This window comes from Cervus canadensis, chromosome 24, assembly GCF_019320065.1.
Source record: "Cervus canadensis isolate Bull #8, Minnesota chromosome 24, ASM1932006v1, whole genome shotgun sequence".
Classification (NCBI taxonomy): Eukaryota; Metazoa; Chordata; class Mammalia; order Artiodactyla; family Cervidae; genus Cervus; species Cervus canadensis.
In genome coordinates this window covers 2,544,386-2,563,637 of record NC_057409.1, presented here as the reverse complement: position 1 = coordinate 2,563,637, position 19,252 = coordinate 2,544,386, and the positions used below count along the sequence as shown (strand labels likewise).

Here is a 19,252-nt window from a genome sequence, read left to right as displayed (position 1 = left end):
AATCCTGCTCTCATCTTGCAGGTGAGAGCTCAGGCAGTCAAGAGGACCAGCTGTGCACAGCTTTGGTGAACCAGCTGAACAAATTTGCGGACAAGGAGACCTTGGTCCAGTTTCTGCGTTGCTTCCTCTTGGAGTCCAACTCTTCCTCGGTGCGCTGGCAGGCCCACTGCCTGACACTGCACATCTATAGGTAGGGCCTGGGGCTTGGCTTTAGCAGGCTGCGTGGGGCTGGGACCAGAGTGGGTGGCAAAATTCTGTCATGTCTTTACGGTACATACCCAAGGTTGCAGTATCAGTATTCACACCAGTCTGAATCCTCTTGACTACTGCAGATTTCTTCATCGAGTTGTCTGCTTCTTAACTATTAAACTGATGTCAGAAACAAGAGGTGATCTGTTTTCCACCAAGAAGACTATGTTTAGAAGTCTGTTAAATGACCAAACTTGACTCTTTAGGCTAACAAAACCCAGTTTCTGCCCTTGAGTAATGTTGGAAGATGGGAATAAACCACATTCTGAAGACAGGAAAGGATTGTGCTGAATCTGTTAGGGTTGATTCTCTAAAGAGCAATAGCGCCATTCAGACTTAACCCATAGTTGTGGGGAAAGAGGTAGATCGCCAGAACAGTACTTGGGCCTTATTGATTAAAATAAAGGAGCCCCTAGGGTTTTTTGCTGCTGATAAGATGAACTGTCATTTATCTCCAGAAACTCTAGCAAATCTCAACAGGAGCTGCTGCTAGACCTGATGTGGTCCATTTGGCCAGAACTCCCAGCTTATGGTCGTAAGGCTGCCCAGTTTGTGGACCTACTGGGATATTTCTCCTTGAAAACCCCACAGACAGAGAAGAAGGTAATAGATGATTGATGGTCTAAAGGGCTAACTTGGCACATGTAACTTTTTTTCTCTTGAATTAAGAACATTAGGACTAACCTACAAGGGGATATTTGGATGAAATCTCTTTTAAATGTATATTGAGCACTCCCAATATGGTGTGGGAGTCACCTAGATGTCACACTAGATGTCACCTAGATGATAACACACTAGCAAAAAACCACAATCTGAATTTGGCTTAGCCAGTAGACATAGATAAAGTGGGGAAGAAAATGCATCTCAGTAAAGTTGCTTGGGGAGAGAAGTGTGGTCCTCTGGTTTTCCTGGCTGTCCTGGTCACACATCCAAAAGTATTTCTGCAAGGAGATACTCATTTCATAGCTTCTCCATAATAATAACATTTCTCTTCCTCCACAAGCTGAAACAATATGGCTGCTACTAAGACTGTGGAAACTTCTAAAGAAGATGGAATCCTTTAAACGATTAGGAATTAGGCTCAGCTTTGCATGATTCTGAACAAGGGCTGGTACTTCGAGGGCAGTAGCGTAGCAGCTGGAAAGCAGAGGAGAAAAGTCTTTTCTAGTGAGACTTTCCCTTGGGCTTTAACTCTGGTCCTCTATTGACTTCTGTTTTCAGTTGAAAGAATATTCACAGAAGGCTGTGGAGATTCTTCGAACTCAAAACCATATTCTTACCAACCATCCCAACTCCAACATTTACAAGTGAGTTCTGTTCTGCTTTCTTTCTATTTGAGGCTCAGTCAACAGGGCAGTTGCTGTTTCCATGCTGATTGGCTTGTTAAGAAGGTCTGTGGTTTCAGTGGTCTAAGTCTGAGTCACATAAGACAAGTTTACAGGAAATATCTGCATTTAAAAGAAAAAAAAAAAAAACCTTTGGAAGACAGTGTTGATTAAAATCTTTTATCATTTCCCTGGTTTGTTAGCTACTCTTCTTTTTTTCCCCTCTCCAGACTTTATTGAGGCATGATTTACACACAACAAATATGTACCCTTTTCAAGTGTACAATTTAATGACTTTTAGTAAATTTAGTTGTGACTCTTGAGTCAAATTTTAATGTAACATTTAGGGTTCCCCTGACCTCAGAACAGATCAGAAATAGGGATGTCCACATTTCCTTGTGTTCTCACTGGGGTGGGGCTCGCCTTGGGGAATAGTGAGCTGTGATTTTCTTCTGACCTCTTTGTGAAGCTCCATGCTTTCTAAGATGAACCTTTAATGCTGAGGCTGCTTTCCCCCCTAGCACCTTGTCTGGCCTGGTGGAGTTCGATGGCTGTTACCTGGAGAGCGATCCCTGCCTGGTGTGCAATAACCCAGAAGTGCCGTTCTGTGTAAGTGACAGCTCTTGCGTAGGTAGTCCTGGCGTCTAGAGATTGATGTTACTGCTTGGGTGTCCCTCTCCCAATGGTGGGTCAGAGTGGTGTGAATTCTTACCTGACCACCTACCTTAAATCAAAATTTCATCCATGGACAAAGAGCGGGTTACACCAAAGAGTTGTGAAGAGGACCGGATGAGCTGTTAACCTGCACTAACACAGTGTTCTGTGTGCCTTCATATTTAGTACATCAAGCTGTCTTCCATTAAAGTGGACACGCGGTACACCACCACCCAGCAGGTTGTGAAGCTCATTGGCAGCCACACCATCAGCAAAGTGACTGTGAAAATCGGGGACCTGAAACGGACCAAGATGGTGCGCACTATCAACCTCTACTACAACAACCGGACCGTGCAGGCCATCGTGGAGCTGAAAAACAAGTACGGGCGTCTCAGTCCTGGAGGGGGCAGCGGGCCTGCCAGGCTCAGCGCCGGGTGCTTGCTGTGATGGCCGGGGTCAGGCCAAGCGGCACATTCCTGGAGGCCTAGCATGTCCTCTTGCGGCTCTGGTCGTGGCTGGGGGACACAAGTGCGGTGCCAGTTCTTAAGGATGCTGACGAAGGTTGTTTTGAAATTGTGTCTCGTGGAGCCCTCGAAGTCTAAGCTCTTCTTCAGCAGCCTGAAGGGAACTTGAGTGATGGGGCCTCCAGGCTTCTCATGCCCATGCTAACAGAGCAGTTCTGTTTTCATACAGATGCTTCTGTACGGGAAGTCGTTGTTTGTTAGATTGAGACACTGTTCTCTTGTTCACGGAGCAGGCAGCAGTTCTCAAGGAGCTTCTCTAGTATGAAGTCCTTCCATTTCTACGTGGTGCCTTTTGTCTACACATGCTGATGCTGGATCTTTCTAGCTTATCTGTCCTGACGTCTGAAATGAGGCCTGGTGTGTATGGGCCAAAGAAGACACTAGCATGGGTCGGTGTCGACTTTTACTGAGACAGACCACTTGTTGAAGACTCAGGCGTTGCTCTTGGGCAGAGAATGTGGGTAGAGGCTACTAGGATGCCAGGACTTGCAGTGAGGGCTGCTCGGTGCTCAGGATGGAAGCATCAGTGTTACTCCAAAGGCAGAGAACAGCTACCGTGTCCACGTAACCAGAGGGCCACCAGGGGCTCTGCTCTTAGAGCAGGTTTTGTCCTTTGAGAAGCAGGGTCAACACTGGTGACCTGCAGGTAGAAGCTGCTTACTGGGGTGACCCAGCCCCTCTGGAGGAGGGAAATTTGGTTTCTGTTTTGCAGAGTTAGCTCAGCTGCTGGTAAAGCCCTCACACTCTGGAATGAGACTGTGGTGTACATCCCTCGGAGAATTTACGTAGACTCACTTTCCTTATCTGTGCTACTTTCAGGGTGTTCTTTTAAGGATTAAATGTGTTAGCATATGTGAAATGCTGAGAACAGAGCCTGACACAGTAAAATTTCAGTAAACAGTAACTCTAATTATATAATTACCTCTAAATTATCACATGCCTTTACTCTTTCTGACTCTTCTTGGCACTTGGTCTGGATCCTGGTGTATCCCTCTGCCTCTCTGAAGCAACCTGAGCCTTATCCTTCCAAGGTAGTCGCCATGAGAGGGACTCACGGCAGTCATCATCATGGAGCCTCTTGGGAGTCCAGGCTCCAGTGTGGCATGCTTTCAGAGTAAAGTCTTCCTTTGATGTACATTCCCTTGTTTTTCTGGAATCTCAGAAATTATCATATGTGATGTTTTAAAGCGCCTGTATGTTCTACCCTTTTTTTCAAGAGAGAAAGAATAGTGGAAATGTATCTCTGAAATTGAATTGCTTTTATTTGTCAGAGTCCCTTTCGTTACAATGACCATCTCACTGTCTTGGGAGAACACGTCAGGACGGTCTTCTGTCCGTCTCATCAGACTGTCGTTGCTGCGGGTCTTGTGAGAGGCTCTCAGGCCCTCTACTCATCTGTCCAACGCCATTTCTCCTAGGCCGGCGCGCTGGCACAAGGCCAAGAAGGTCCAGCTGACCCCTGGGCAGACGGAGGTGAAGGTCGACCTGCCCCTGCCCATCGTGGCCTCCAACCTGATGATCGAGTTCGCGGACTTCTACGAGAACTACCAGGCCTCCACGGAGACACTGCAGTGCCCGCGCTGCAGTGCTTCGGTCCCCGCCAACCCCGGGGTCTGCGGCAACTGTGGGGAGAACGTCTACCAGTGTCACAAGTGCAGGTGCGCGACTGGTGTCTCGCAGGTCAGCTGCATGCCTTGTGTTTCCCAGGAAGAGCGTCGGCGTGGGCAGTTCTGCCGTGTGGGGCCCTCACAGCGGAGGATTATGGCCGTCGAGAGCGTGGGGTTCACAGACACAGGAGAGGGCGGGGGAGAGTTGTGGGGAGGTGGTTGGGGTGGGGTTCCTGAGTTTAGTTCCGGGTCCCTTCTGTGGTTGCCTGATTGCCTGAGTCGTCCTTGCCCGTTTGCTGCTGCCCCTCCGAGAGCCCTGCGGGGTTCCCAGCGTCTGCAGATGTGGCGCATGCGTTCCCTCTCCGCTCTGCCCTCTGCTGCCCCCTGACCCATGCTCTGGTGTTTCAGATCCATCAACTATGACGAAAAGGACCCCTTCCTGTGCAATGCCTGTGGCTTCTGTAAATACGCTCGCTTCGACTTCATGCTCTACGCCAAGCCCTGCTGCGCAGTGGACCCCATTGAGAACGAGGAAGACCGTAAGAAGGTGAGGCCGCGCCCATGCCAGGCCCAGGCCGGGCTCTGATCGGAGCTTGGGGCCCAGCTGGTGTGGGTAGCATGCTTTTCCTTCTCGCCCAAGTCTTCTTGGCTCAGTGTGTTTTCAGGTCTCAGCTTCTGAGTGGCAACAAATAAGATGGATTGGAACACGTGTTTTGGGTAGAATTTTGGAGACGGGTTGGTAATGGAAGTCGAGTATCTCAGGGGCAAGTGACGTGGTGGGACTGGAGATGGAAGGACAGGGCAGAGGGGGGACTGTCAGAATAGTAAGCAGCAGCAGCAGCAGCAGCCTGGCAGAGCAGAGTGACGTCTAGCTTCAGAGTCAGCAGGATGGACGTTCCAGTTCCCCCTGTGCTTGTAACACTGTGTGGCCTGGCGTAAGTCACTGCCCTCAGCATTGTTTATTTGTATGTATATCGTATACATTGCATACCCACTTCACAGGATTATTGCGATGAGTAGAAATACCACATGAAACATAGTACTTGACTGGATCACTGAGGGGAAATCTTCAGTGTTGACGAGCCTTCGTGCACTCCCCATCTCTTCCTGTCTAGGCGGTGTCCAACATCAACACGCTTCTAGACAAAGCTGACCGAGTGTATCACCAGCTGATGGGACATCGGCCACAGCTGGAGAACCTGCTCTGCAAAGTGAACGAGGCAGCTCCTGAGAAGCCGCAGGTAATCCGGGTGACCGGGGTGTTGGGAGAGGGCTCTGGGTCAGAAGCAGAGACTGGCCCCGGGTGAGGCCATCTCCCGGTGGAAGGCTGACCGCGTCCTTCTGGGTTGCAGGACGACTCGGGAACCTCTGGGGGTATCAGCTCCACTTCGGCCAGCGTGAACCGGTACATCCTGCAGCTGGCGCAGGAGTACTGTGGAGACTGCAAGAGCTCTTTTGACGAACTCTCCAAAATCATCCAGGTAGAGGCGGGAGCGGCTGCTGAGTGCGTTTTGTTGTGCGTTATCAACATTGTTTTCAAAGCAGTTCTTTGCTCTCCCGCCGCGGTTAAGTGCCAGCCACACAGCTGCTCACCTAGCGCAGTTTCGGGTGCTTGGTAGAAAGCTGAGTTCATACCAGCACACCAAGAGTCATGGAGATTGTTACAGATCTGTTTTTCTTGATCGGTCACATTGGTGGGTGGTGTATTACAGACCTCACCTCCATGGGGCAGAAGACTGGCTGCAGACAAGAGCAGCCAGGGTCCTTGTCCCCAGAGTGGCTGGTAGGCCATCTTCACTCCATGTGCCTATATTCCTAACTTTATTCTTTAAAGAAAGTGTTATGTGGGTTTTAAGGACATATGCCTGTGATCAGAGGCTGAGTTCTAACTGCCCCTTACCTTGGTCAGGCCAGCCTCTCTAAGCTGTTTCCTCCTCTGTAAAATGGGGATAAAGTATCTTAACTGCTAAGGTCATTAAAAAAAAGTTAGTTGTAAGTTGTGTCCAACACTTTGTGATCCCATAAGACTGTAGCCCGCCAGGCTCCTCTGTCCATGGAATTCTCCAGGCAAGAGTAATGGAGTGGGTTGCCGTTGCCTTCTCCAGGGGTCTTCCCAATCCAGCGATCAAACTCAGGCCTCCTGCATTGCAGGCACATTCTTTACCAACTGAGCTACTAGGCTAAGGTCATTGAGAGGGTTAAATTAGATAATACCGGTAGCGTTTTTCAAACCAAAGCTAATTTCCAATTAGCTTCCTCTTTCTTCCTCTTTATTTTAATTGCCGATATTTTTTTTCTCCTTTGTCTTTTTTTTTTTCCCTCAGAAAGTTTTTGCTTCCCGAAAAGAGTTGTTGGAATACGACCTGCAGCAGAGGGAAGCGGCCACCAAGTCCTCCCGGACCGCAGTGCAGCCCACCTTCACGGCCAGCCAGTACCGCGCCTTGTCCGTGCTGGGCTGTGGCCACACGTCCTCCACCAAGTGCTACGGCTGTGCCTCTGCCGTCACGGAGCACTGCATCACGCTGCTCCGGGCGCTGGCCACCAACCCCGCCCTGCGCCACATCCTCGTCTCCCAGGGCCTCATCCGGGAGCTCTTTGACTACAACCTCCGCCGTGGCTCCGCAGCCATGCGGGAGGAAGTCCGCCAGCTCATGTGCCTCCTGACTCGGTCAGAGCCTGTGCCGGGGCGGGGGTGGGGGCCCTGTGGGCGGGGGGTGGCGGCGGTCCTGGGAGCGCTGGAGGGTGCAGGGGACTGCCCAGGGTGCAGCTGAACGGACGGAGGAGCTCGTGAAGCCCAGGTTCCCGCGTATCGACAGGCAGTGTGTTTGGCTTGTTCTTGGTTGGTTCCAGTGGGGTTTCCTGAGGAAGCGGTTTTTGAGTTCCAGTGTTGGGAGAAGGGAGCAACCGGACACTTGGACTCAGGACTCACCCAGAAGACAGCTGGAGCAGTGGGGCCTAGGGCTTCGGAGCTTAGATCTGGCTCAGAAGGACATGGTATCTGATCCTTATCACGTGCCGTGGACACATTTCTTAATGTTCTCTGAGCATAAGTTTCCTCATCTGAGAAATAACGGTAGTAGCTGGTGCTGTAGCGGCTTGTGAGGATGGAATGACATAATCCACGTGAGTAGCAGCTTGTACTTGTGGGGTCCTTAGTCCACGCTGACACAGGGCCCGCAGCTGGGTTTTGCGTTGTGTACCGAGTGTGGGCCGTAGGTTCCAGAACATGTGAGCGGGTTGCTAAATGTGACTTGCTCTATCATGTATTCACTCATTTAACAAGTACTGACTGAGCATTGGCTAAATGCTAGGCTTTGTCCTGGACTCTGAGGATGCAGTGGGAGATGAAGCGGCATCCCTGCCCTCATGTGGCCTCCGCTCTAGAGGGGAGAAGGGCAGTGAACAGACGAATGTGGCCTCCGCTCTAGCGGGGAGAAGGGCAGTGAACGGATGAGGGCCCAGTGCAGTGTCAGGAGGTCAGACGTGAAGAGCAGTGCAGCTGGGATGGCAGATTTGATTACAGGCAGGGTCGCTGCAGAGGGCAGGGTGGGCAGGGGCGACCGCTGAGGTGGTCAGGGAGTGAGGCGTGCATGTATGGAAGGCATGGCCTGCCCACCGATGTTAATAGCAAGTGGTGGGGAGAGAGGTAGGGTGTGCTAGGCGTGTGAAGCCGGGGCCACGAGGAAGCCCGTGAGGATGGAGTGACGGACGCCGTGGGGAACAAAGCAGAGGGTTTAGTGAGACCAGGGCCAGGTCCCACAGGGTCTTGTAGGACACTGTGAGGACTTGAATTTCATTCAGGACGTGTTGGGAAGCCTGAGTGTGATTTGACGCAATTCATGGTTCTTAAGTTACCAGTGTGTGCATTATTACCAAGGGACGTACATGGGAAATGTGGATGCCTTGTGGGAAATGAAGTGGGGGCGGTTGGAGAAGCTGAGGAAGGAGACCGAGAGTGGACACCTGGGTTCTGCAGACTGACATACCAGGCGGGGTCTGGGCGCCGGGCAGCCTGGGCGTGGAGAAGCCCCGCATGCGGTCTTTCCTCCATCAGCCTCGCCTCCCCAGAAAGGCGGCTGGGCCCTCTCGTCACACAGCAGCGTTTTTTTTTTTTTTTTCCATTTATTTTTATTAGTTGGAGGCTAATTACTTTACAATATTGTAGTGGTTTTTGCCATACACTGACATGAATCAGCCTTGGATTTACATGTGTTCCCCATCTCGATCCCCCCCCCCCCCCCCCCCCCCCCGCCTTCCTCTCCACCCGATCCCTCTGGGTCTTCCCAGTGCACCAGCCCCGAGCACTTGTCTCTTGCATCCAACCTGGGCTGGTGATCTGTTTCGCCCTTGATAATATACATGTCTCGACGCTGTTCTCTCTAAATACATCCCACCCTTGCCTTCTCCCACAGAGTCCAAAAGTCTGTTCTGTACATCTGTGTCTCTTTTTCTGTCTGGCATATAGGGTTATCATTACCATCTTTCTAAATTCCATATATATGCGTTAGTATACTGTATTGGTCTTTATCTTTCTGGCTTACTTCACTCTGTATAATGGGCTCCAGTTTCATCCATCTCATTAGAACTGATTCAAATGAATTCTTTTTAACGGCTAAGTAATATTCCATGGTGTATATGTACCACGGCTTCCTTATCCATTCATCTGCTGATGGACATCTAGGTTGCTTCCATGTCCTGGCTATTATAAACAGTGCTGCGATGAACATTGGGGTGCACGTGTCTCTTTCAGATCTGGTTTCCTCAGTGTGTATGCCCAGAAGTGGGATTGCTGGGTCATATGGCAGTTCTATTTCCAGTTTTTTAAGGAATCTCCACACTGTTCTCCATAGCAGGCTGTACTAGTTTGCATTCCCACCAACAGTGTAAGAGGGTTCCCTTTTCTCCACACCCTCTCCAGCATTTATTGCTTGTAGACTTTTGGATAGCAGCCATCCTGACTGGCGTGTAATGGTACCTCATTGTGGTTTTGATTTGCATTTCTCTGATAATGAGTGATGTTGAGCATCTTTTCATGTGTTTGTTAGCCATCTGTATGTCTTCTTTGGAGAAATGTCTGTTTAGTTCTTTGGCCCATTTTTTGATTGGGTCATTTATTTTTCTGGAATTGAGCTGCAGGAGTTGCTTGTATATTTTTGAGATTAATCCTTTGTCTGTTGCTTCATTTGCTATTATTTTCTCCCAATCTGAGGGCTGTCTTTTCACCTTGCTTATAGTTTCCTTTGTTGTGCAAAAGCTCTTAAGTTTCATTAGGTTCCGTTTGTTTATTTTTTGCTTTTATTTCCAGTATTCTGGGAGGTGGGTCATAAAGGATCCTTCTGTGATTTATGTCGGAGAGTGTTTTGCCTATGTTCTCTAGAAGTTTTATAGTTTCTGGTCTTACATTTAGATCTTTAATCCATTTTGAGTTTATTTTTGTGTATGGTGTTAGAAAGTGTTCTAGTTTCATTCTTTTACAAGTGGTTGACCAGTTTTCCCAGCACCACTTGTTAAAGAGGTTGTCTTTTTTCCATTGTATATCCTTGCCTCCTTGTCGAAGATAAGGTGTCCATAGGTTCGTGGATTTATCTCTGGGCTTTCCATTCTGTTCCATTGATCTATATTTCTGTCTTTGTGCCAGTACCATACTGTCTTGATGACTGTGGCTTTGTAGTAGAGTCTGAAGTCAGGCAGGTTGATTCCTCCAGTTCCATTCTTCTTTCTCAAGATTACTTTGGCTCTTCGAGGTTTTTTGTATTTCCATACAAATTGTGAAATTATTTGTTCTAGTTCTGTGAAAAATACCGTTGGTAGCTTGATAGGGATTGCATTGAATCTATAGATTGCTTTGGGTAGAATAGCCATTTTGACAATATTGATTCTTCCAATCCATGAACACGGTATGTTTCTCCATCTGTTTGTGTCCTCTTTGATTTCTTTCATCAGTGTTTTATAGTTTTCTATGTATAGGTCTTTTGTTTCTTTAGGTAGATATACTCCTAAGTATTTTATTCTTTTTGTTGCAATGGTGAATGGTATTGTTTCCTTAATTTCTCTTTCTGTTTTCTCATTGTTAGTGTATAGGAATGCAAGGGATTTCTGTGTGTTAATTTTATATCCTGCAACTTTACTGTATTCATTGATTAGCTCTAGTAATTTTCTGGTAGAGTCTTTAGGGTTTTCTATGTAGAGAATCATGTCATCTGCAAACAGAGTTTCACTTCTTCTTTTCCTATCTGGATTCCTTTTACTTTTTCTGCTTTGATTGCTGTGGCCAAAACTTCCAAAACTATGTTGAATAATAGTGGTGAGAGTGGGCACCCTTGTCTTGTTCCTGATTTTAGGGGAAATGCTTTCAATTTTTCACCATTGAGGGTAATGCTTGCTGTGGGTTTGTCATATATAGCTTTTATTATGTTGAGGTATGTTCCTTCTATTCCTGCTTTCTGGAGAGTTTTAATCATAAATGGATGTTGAATTTTGTCAAAGGCTTTTTCTGCATCTATTGAGATAATCATATGGTTTTTATCTTTCAATTTGTTAATGTGGTGTATTACATTGATTGATTTGCAGATATTAAAGAATCCTTCACAGCAGGGTTTTGTGGGACTCTTGAGTTGTCTTGCCCCCAGGAAGGCCGGTAGCCCTAGACGTTGATTTCTTTTACCTGGACTCTGTCATGTGGGGAGGGGGACGCACCCATTGGAGTAACAGAACTCTCTTCTCTGCCTCCCTAGGGACAATCCAGAGGCCACCCAGCAAATGAACGATCTGATTATTGGCAAAGTCTCCACAGCTCTGAAGGGCCACTGGGCCAACCCTGATCTGGTGAGCAGGCCGCCGTCCCCCTGACTGCCCCCCTCACCCTTCTCCTTCGTTCCTGTGGCTTCTCCCCAACGGCGCCTCGTTGTGATGACCAGGGCAGGCGAGGGGGGTGAAGGGGGCACATCGGCAGGGCTCACATCTCAGGAAGACTTTTCTGAGTCAGCGTCAGGCTCAAAGAGCAGAAACGGGCAGCGGGCCATGCTGAGGGTCTCCGTCTCCTTCTGTCTCTCTGACGGTCCGCCTGACTGCACGGGTTAGTTCTGAGTCTCTGGGTCAGAGTGTGGACGTGAGCCCTTGTCCTGGACTGACCCTGCAGACCCCCTTCTGCTCATGTCTCTTCCTCTTGGCCCTCAGGCAAGTAGCCTTCAGTACGAAATGCTGTTGTTGACAGACTCCATCTCCAAGGAGGACAGCTGCTGGGAGCTCCGCTTGCGCTGTGGTGAGTTTGGGGGATGTCTGGTTGGCAGCTGGCTGGCGAGAGGAGCGCAGCTCGCCGCGGGGCACGTGAAGCCAGGGGAGCTGCCCTCAGGTGTCCGCACGGCGGCTGGCGAGGCACATCTGTGACTGTGTCTCTGCCCTGCCTTCCTTGCCCAGCACTCAGCCTTTTCCTCATGGCCGTGAACATCAAGACCCCCGTGGTGGTTGAGAACATCACCCTCATGTGCCTGCGGATCTTGCAGAAGCTGATTAAGCCACCTGCTCCCACCAGCAAGAAGAACAAGGTTATGGGGCTGAGAGGGTGGCGGGGGGTGGGCTCCAGCCAGCACACCCTGCTCTGAAGGCCTTTGCTCACCCAGACTCGTCTTCCCTGGAGCACCAGTGCTTCTTTGGAGGCAGTTCAGCGGAGATGGATTGGGGTTTCTGAGAGGGGAAGTTTCTCAGAGGGAGCTCAAGAGTAACCAAGCAGGAAAAGGCCTGGGACAGTGGTTCGCCGTGAAGGACTGCCCCTTCCTCCAGTCCCCTCCGACGGCTCGCAGCTCCCAGGGGGTGTGGCGTTCCTCTGTAACCCCTCTGCCTTTGCCCAGTGCTGGAATCCCTTCCCTTCCCTTGCGCTGTGACTTGGGCAGGGATCAACCCCTGGCTCCTGTGTGGGCAGGTGAGTTTTCACCACTGAGCCCCTGGGAGGCCCCTGGCCTTCGCTGTCCTTGTGAATGTTGTGTGTGGCAGTGCGGTGTCTCCTCTGCCTGGCCTGCCCGCCTCCCCTTTGTCAGATGCTGCTTTAGTGACCCAGTTCTCTGCCAGGCTGGCCATGCACTCCTCCAATCCAGGGACTGTTTTACTAAGATGTTTTTTTGGTCCAGTGCATAGCATGGTATCTCACTTTATAACAGTCACTCAGTAAGTCGTTGTTAAATGCGTGAGTAAAGCTGAGTTTTTAGTTCTGAAGGTGGCCTAGCTGCAGATGGACTTGCTCATATTGGTGTGAGAGCTTGCGGGAGGCCTCGTATCTGTCTTTGTAGTCCTGGGGCCCTTCTGATTCCTGCTCCATCCTTGTGGAGCCCCTTGCTGGGACATGGAGTCTTCGTTGCAGGACGCTGAGTGGCAGGCGCTATGGGGGAAGCTGGCCAGGGGACAGTTTACTCTGCTTCCCTTTCTTGGTTACCCCGACAGGCCGCAGAAAAGACCCCTCCTTCCTTCACTTTGGTGAAGGCTTTCTTCCCCTCAGAGCTCATTCTCAGCAAGTGAAAACTGGCTCTTGGTTGAAAAGAGGAACCTCTTCCCCACATAACTGTCAGTTTTCTCACAGTGTGAGGGCACAGATTTCTACCCAAGAGGGCTCTTTACCACAGAGCGCGGAAGCCTCACATTTTGCCTAGTTTTAGCCTAGAGAGAGCAGCGGTTCTCAGAGTTTGGCTCATAGATCTGGGTGTGCCCGAGACAACCAGGACACCTGCGAGGTCAGCATCATTTTCGTAATTATCCCGAGGCTTGATTTGCCCTTTTCTTCTTTGGTGGCACTTGTGCAGATGGTGCAGAGTCAGTGGTGGTGAGCCTGACCGAGCCTCAGCACCACGAGGCATGCTCTTCACGTGCCCGCAGCCTCACCCAGGAGCGTCCCTGTGAAGCACTGCAGATGAGATTAGTAAATCCCAACCCTTGAATAGCAGTCGTTCCGGTGTTCAGTGAGCCAGTGCGGAGGCACACTGCAGGGCGGAGGTCGTCCTGGAGAGGAGCGTTGGTGTGACCGGGATGCGGGCTGCACCTGCACTGGCTGCTGTTTTCATGGAGCCTCGTTTGTGCTTGGAAGGAGGGCTCGAGAGCCAATTGTGGTTCTTCAGAATCGGGTATTTAGCAGACAGTTTTCTTGGAAAGTGAATAAAATGAGCCTGTCACTTAAAGAGGAATTGGTGTAACTCTGTCAACCAGTATTTTCCAAATGACCAATGCATATTAATGTGTGAGTAAAAGATGAATTTTAGTGGAATGGGATAGGAAATGTTTTTTGATTGGTTTTAGATTCCACACTGCAACCAATCTTTAAGAACCTATAATTTGTTGAATTTTGGTTTAGTATTAAAAATCCACAATTAATTTAAAAAACTATTAGATTACTTTTCTTTCCAACTGTACATCTGAGTGCTTCAGCAAAACAACCTATCACAGCAGTTTGAACTTAAAAGCAGTGTGAGAGCCTGGCTGTCTCACTAGGGTGGCCAGTAGACAGCTTCACAACATGCAGTGGCGTGGCTCCTGGTTGCTATGTTGTTTTTGTTTTGGGAAATAATAAGAAATGTTTAGGTTAACAGGTAAGGCATTTATTTTTATTTGTAAATGAGTTCATAAATATTTTAAGAACTGCTGAACTTTAATTTTTAATAGATCCATAGTGACGGATAGAGCTACACACACAAGAACTCTTCGGAGTCAGTAATTTTCAAGAGCATAATGGGGTCCTGTGGCCGAAAAGTTTGAGAATTGCTGGCTTAGAATCCTATCGGGGGCTCCCCTGTGCAGGCCACTTGGGATTAGTAATGGCTCTTTAAGTTCTAGAGGCTGCTCAGTGACCCCTTGAAGATTTGTGTTTGGGGAAACTACAGATGAGCCTTGGCATAGGAGTTAGTGTTGTGTGGCTGTAAGAGCCTCTGTGTGAAGCCAGTCGCACCTTATCCTGCGCGGGCGAAACCAGTGACCCTGAGCTCAGCATGGGATGCTCCTGCGAAACTGAGTCAACATGCTGTGAAGGAGCACAGATGGGGCGGAGAAGACGTGAACGCTGCCCTTCTGATCTCGCCTCTGTGCCTGTCCCCGGGGCAGTCCCACTGTGCGGCCGCCGCGGCTGAGGCGCGCCCCCGGGCCGCTCACCCGTCCGCCTCCCTCCTGCAGGACGTCCCTGTCGAAGCCCTCACCACTGTGAAGCCGTACTGCAATGAGATCCACGCCCAGGCCCAGCTCTGGCTCAAGAGGGACCCCAAGGCATCCTATGAAGCCTGGAAGAAGTGTCTTCCCATCAGAGGTGTGTCTGCCTTTCGGGACTTGAGCAGTGGGTCCTTCCTGCCCCTGGCTGACGGCCCAGCATCTCCCCGTCTGTCCCTTTCTCTTCCTTACCTCTCCCTGCATCCCTTTGCCTGCCAGGGATCGATGGCAATGGGAAGTCTCCCAGCAAGTCAGAGCTCCGACACCTCTACTTGACCGAGAAGTACGTGTGGCGGTGGAAGCAGTTCCTGAGTCGGCGGGGGAAGCGGACCTCCCCGCTGGACCTCAAGCTGGGCCACAACAACTGGCTGCGGCAAGTGAGTGACCGGTCTCCTGGGCTGCTCACTGCTGCGCAGGCCCCAGGTCCCAGGCAGGGCATTTCTGCTCCTCACCGCATGTCTCCTCTGCTTGCTCTTCTTTCCCGTTGTTAGTCTTGCTTCCTTTCTGATAGGTAGAGGCTCTTGGTTGCAGCCGCCCGCGTGGTGGATGGGCCACATCAGAACTCTTTCTGCCCTTCTCATCAAGCTCCCGCTCTCTGCTCTCCTCCCTGACCGCCGAGCAGAGTGAAGCCTCAGCGCCTGCACTGCTTTAACCTTCCACCTTTCATGTTTTCTGTCCTTTTCCTCTTTGCAGCTAACGGTTTTAAAAGGTTAAAGTAACAATATTTTAGAGAATTCATTTGTCCATCGGTATATAATGTGAACACTTGGTTTAAATTTAACATAAGTGTTCAGCATGTTGTTATTGTTCAGTTGCTAAGTCATGTCCGACTCTTTGTGACCCCGTAGACTGCAGCATGCCAGGCTTCCCTGTCCTTCCCTATCTCCCAGAGTTTACTCAAACTCATGTCCATTGAGTTGGTGATGTCATCCAACCATCTCATCCTCTGTCACCCTCTTCTCCTCCTGCTCTCAGTCTTTCCCAGCATCAGGGTCTTTTCCAGTGAGTCAGCTCTTCACATCAGGTGGACAAAGTATTGGAGTTTCAGTCCTTCCAATAAATATTCAGGATTAGTTTCCTTTAGGATTGACTGGTTTGATCTCCTTGCTGTCCAAGATAGCTGTCTCCAAAATAGAATCATAGATGTTTTTGCTAAGGAGAATACCTGCCTGTCTTTTTTCCTGGTTCTGTCATCTGAGTATGTTCTCCAAAGCACTTGTTGGAGAGAAGCACCATGGAGACGTGATTCTTAGACAGCCTTTTTGCCCATCTGCAGCAGCCGGATCTTGAGTTAGCTGGTGATTTTTCCTTTACACTTTTGTTCGTGAGGTGCTCAGAGGATTTCCCCTGCATGCATGGCAGTTGACTGTTCCTGGCGGGGCCGGATGAGAGGCTGTCCGCTGAGCCAGGCACTTCTCCCCGCCCCCTCAGGTGCTCTTTACTCCGGCGACACAGGCTGCCCGGCAGGCGGCCTGCACCATCGTGGAGGCGCTGGCCACCGTCCCCAGCCGCAAGCAGCAGGTCCTTGACCTCCTCACCAGGTACCATCTGAGAGTGGGATGGGCAGGGTGGCGGGACTTCATCCAGGGAGCCCTCCCGCCCTCCCGGGGGACTCAGTAGACCAGGGCGACGGGAGGCACGCCTGTGCAGTAGCCACCTCGTTCCTTGTGGAAGCCCACGGAAACCAAGACGCACTGAGCCGCCTCGCGCAGTGGTTTTAATAGCAGTGGTGCTGGTGGTAATAGAGTCAGCAGCTAGTGTATTTTGAGGTCTTATGAGCTTACAAAAGCTCGGCATGCATTATGTCATTTAGTGCTCACCTGGGCTTTGATTGCTTAGTTACCTTGTCCCCAGGAGGGCAAGATTTCAGTCCAGGCAGTCTGATTTCCGCGTTATCGGCCACTAGACTCGGTGGTAAACCCGCCTTGTGAGCGGTTCAGTCACTACACTCTGCAGCTGCCCCAGTGACCGCCACTCGTGTATTGGTGCGTTATTCCAAGTGTGTACAGTGTGTTGCGCTGCATTCCCTGCTGTGTGCTCTTCAGCTTTCCCCAGGTCTGAGGAGTTCCCGAGTCGGGGTTCTGGGGTGTCCTCAACCCCGGTCCTCCCCAGCGAGGCAGCGGGAGAGGAGGACTGGAGGGGCAGAGGCGGGGGGCTATGGGGCGGTGTGGGCTCATTCTCAGCGCCCGGCTCCGCGGCAGCTACCTGGATGAGCTGAGCATTGCTGGCGAGTGTGCGGCCGAGTACCTGGCGCTCTACCAGAAGCTCATCGCCTCAGCTCACTGGAAAGTCTACCTGGCAGCCCGAGGAGTCCTGCCCTACGTGGGCAACCTCATCACCAAGGTGTGTCGTCCCGGCCCCGCCGGGGGAGCCCCTTCCCCGAGCCCCGCTCTCCTTGTTCTCTTTCTCTGTGTAAACTTTGTGGTGGACTTTTATGCCAGGAAGAAATATTTGTTAAAAATGCAGACATACCTTGCTTTATTGTGCTTTTTTAAAAAAAAAAAAAAAGGTTGTGGCAACCCTGTGTCAAGTAAGCCATTTTTTCAACAGCATTATTTTTTAATTAAAGTATATATACGTTTTCTAGACATAATGCTACCACACACTTACTGGATTAAAATAGAGTGTGGACGTAAGTTTTATATTCATGGGAAAAAATGGATTCGTGTGACTTGCTTTATTGCGATAGTCACTTTATTACAGTGGTCTGAAACTGAACCTGCAATATTTCTGAAGTCTGCCTGGGGTACTTTTGTGACTTCATTGTGTTCCTCATGAGGATATAGCAGTCTGTTGGGGACATTTAAACTGTCCTCCATGTCTAAGCAGTCCCTTAACGTCTTTGTAGCTCTCCATGGCTTCTTAGAAAGGAGCTCTGCACAGGTGCGGGATGAGAGAGCGTTCCTGGGCCGTGGGGCAGCTGGCCGGTGTCGCTGGCCGTGCCCTCTCGCTAACCGTGCTCGTCTTCCTCTTTAGGAAATAGCCCGCTTGCTGGCCCTGGAGGAGGCCACCCTGAGCACCGATCTGCAGCAGGGCTATGCCCTCAAGAGTCTCACAGGTAGAGGGAGCCTCCTGGCCCTTCCCTTCGGACACCCTGCGGCTAGTCTGGGGACTGACCTTTGATTCCTCGGGTGCTGAGGTTGACCTTTTCTCTCTCGTGTTGACCGCACTGCGCTCTTTAAGCTCTGTGATTTTCCCTTGTGGAAGGGTTTACATCTTTGAGCACCTATTGTCTGCTGACCAGTTCATGTCATTGAGAACGAGCTCCATGTCAGGCACAAAGATGGCGTTTCCCTGCTTTTGAGTTGCTCGTCATCTTTTGAAAACATGGACCTTCTTTGCTTAATTCTCATTCTGAACTCATGTAGCAGCTTTTTCCTGTTCCCACAGGCCTACTTTCCTCCTTTGTGGAGGTGGAATCCATCAAAAGGCACTTCAAAAGCCGCTTGGTGGGCACTGTGCTGAACGGGTACCTGTGCTTGCGGAAGCTGGTGGTGCAAAGGACCAAGCTGATTGACGAGACGCAGGACATGCTGCTGGAGATGCTGGAGGACATGACCACAGGTAGACCTGGCCAGCGGCCCGCAGCCCACAGGCCTGTGTCCCTTCTGGCTCCACTTAGGTGCACGGTCTGAGTTCCCCGGCTTCCCTAGACCCAGGTCACGGGCAGCAAACATCTCCTCACGTTTGAGTAAAGAAGGAGAGGACTTTCTCTCGAGACTGTTGGTGCTTGGAGTTGTAAAATTCCAGATCTGGCCTCAGTAAATTTGGACTCTTTTTTTTAAAAAATTATTTATTTATTTATTTTTGGTGGTGCTGGTTCTTTGTTATGCACACAGGCTTCAGTAGTTGGGGCGTGTGGGCTAAGCCCTGTGGCATGTGGAGCCTTCCAGACCAGGGATTGAACCCATGACCCCCGCCCTCTGAGTCAGATTCCTAACCACTGGCCTACCAGGAAGGCCCTGGCCTTTCCGTATGGAGCTCACAGGGCAGGAAGAGGTCAGGAGTTCTCAGGCGGGGGTCTTCCATTGGTTCTAGAAGGTTCTCAGACATTGTGGCTCAGTTGCCTCTTCTCTGTCCTCTTTCCTTTTCCTGGTGGATCTCCACCCTCACTGTCAGCTGTGTCTCTCCCTCCCTCTTTCATAGTGTCCTTCTCATTGTATCTTTATGTGGATTTTGGATAATTTCTTCCATCCTGTATCATATCGTTTAGTTTATTTTTTCTTTACTCTGTGTTATCTGTTTAATCTACCCATCAAATTCTTGCAATTTTATGTAGATTTTATAGTCTGTAGTCTTTTGCAGACATTTTCTGTCCCTTTTATAGTCTTTCAGCATAACAAACTTATTTCTGTATCTGGTAATTTTAGAACTTGAAATATTTATTAATCTGATTCTGTTGTTATTCTGGCTCTTGCCTATGGTGCTTTGCTTTAAATCCTGCATTTTATGGTGGTTTTTTTTTTTTTTTTTTTGGTACTGTGAGCTTGTGTTTTGGGGGGTTTTTCTGTGGAAATTCTTCGGGACCTGAGTCAAAGACGGGTTTTTCCAGAGATGATTTGTAGCTGCTTCTGTGAAGCAGCTTGGGGCATGGCCATCCCAGGGCCACCTTGAACAAAGTTCTGAACTTAGAGTTTTCAGGTCTCCTAGGTAGTTTGAGCCACAGAGCCCTGTGAGGGACAGCTCGTTACGACTGCTCAGAGGAGAGTTTTCCTCT

The 19,252-nt window shown here is 49.9% G+C and overlaps 1 protein-coding gene across 8 annotated transcripts in view; it reads left to right on the top strand.

Annotated features, from left to right (window-relative positions):
* Positions 1-19,252, top strand: part of UBR4 (ubiquitin protein ligase E3 component n-recognin 4) — a 130,646-nt gene that overhangs the window by 84,888 nt on the left and 26,506 nt on the right. For all 8 annotated transcript variants that reach the window (XM_043445860.1, XM_043445861.1, XM_043445856.1 and 5 more), the window contains 19 exons: positions 22-190; positions 708-852; positions 1,471-1,556; positions 2,096-2,183; positions 2,415-2,608; positions 4,171-4,410; positions 4,768-4,906; positions 5,475-5,600; positions 5,712-5,840; positions 6,684-7,027; positions 11,094-11,184; positions 11,536-11,620; positions 11,776-11,903; positions 14,506-14,635; positions 14,755-14,912; positions 15,967-16,076; positions 16,737-16,878; positions 17,512-17,593; positions 17,926-18,099. In XM_043445860.1, the coding sequence (XP_043301795.1) occupies positions 22-190; positions 708-852; positions 1,471-1,556; positions 2,096-2,183; positions 2,415-2,608; positions 4,171-4,410; positions 4,768-4,906; positions 5,475-5,600; positions 5,712-5,840; positions 6,684-7,027; positions 11,094-11,184; positions 11,536-11,620; positions 11,776-11,903; positions 14,506-14,635; positions 14,755-14,912; positions 15,967-16,076; positions 16,737-16,878; positions 17,512-17,593; positions 17,926-18,099 (2,760 nt within the window). The remainder of the gene's footprint in view (positions 1-21; positions 191-707; positions 853-1,470; positions 1,557-2,095; positions 2,184-2,414; positions 2,609-4,170; positions 4,411-4,767; positions 4,907-5,474; positions 5,601-5,711; positions 5,841-6,683; positions 7,028-11,093; positions 11,185-11,535; positions 11,621-11,775; positions 11,904-14,505; positions 14,636-14,754; positions 14,913-15,966; positions 16,077-16,736; positions 16,879-17,511; positions 17,594-17,925; positions 18,100-19,252) is intronic.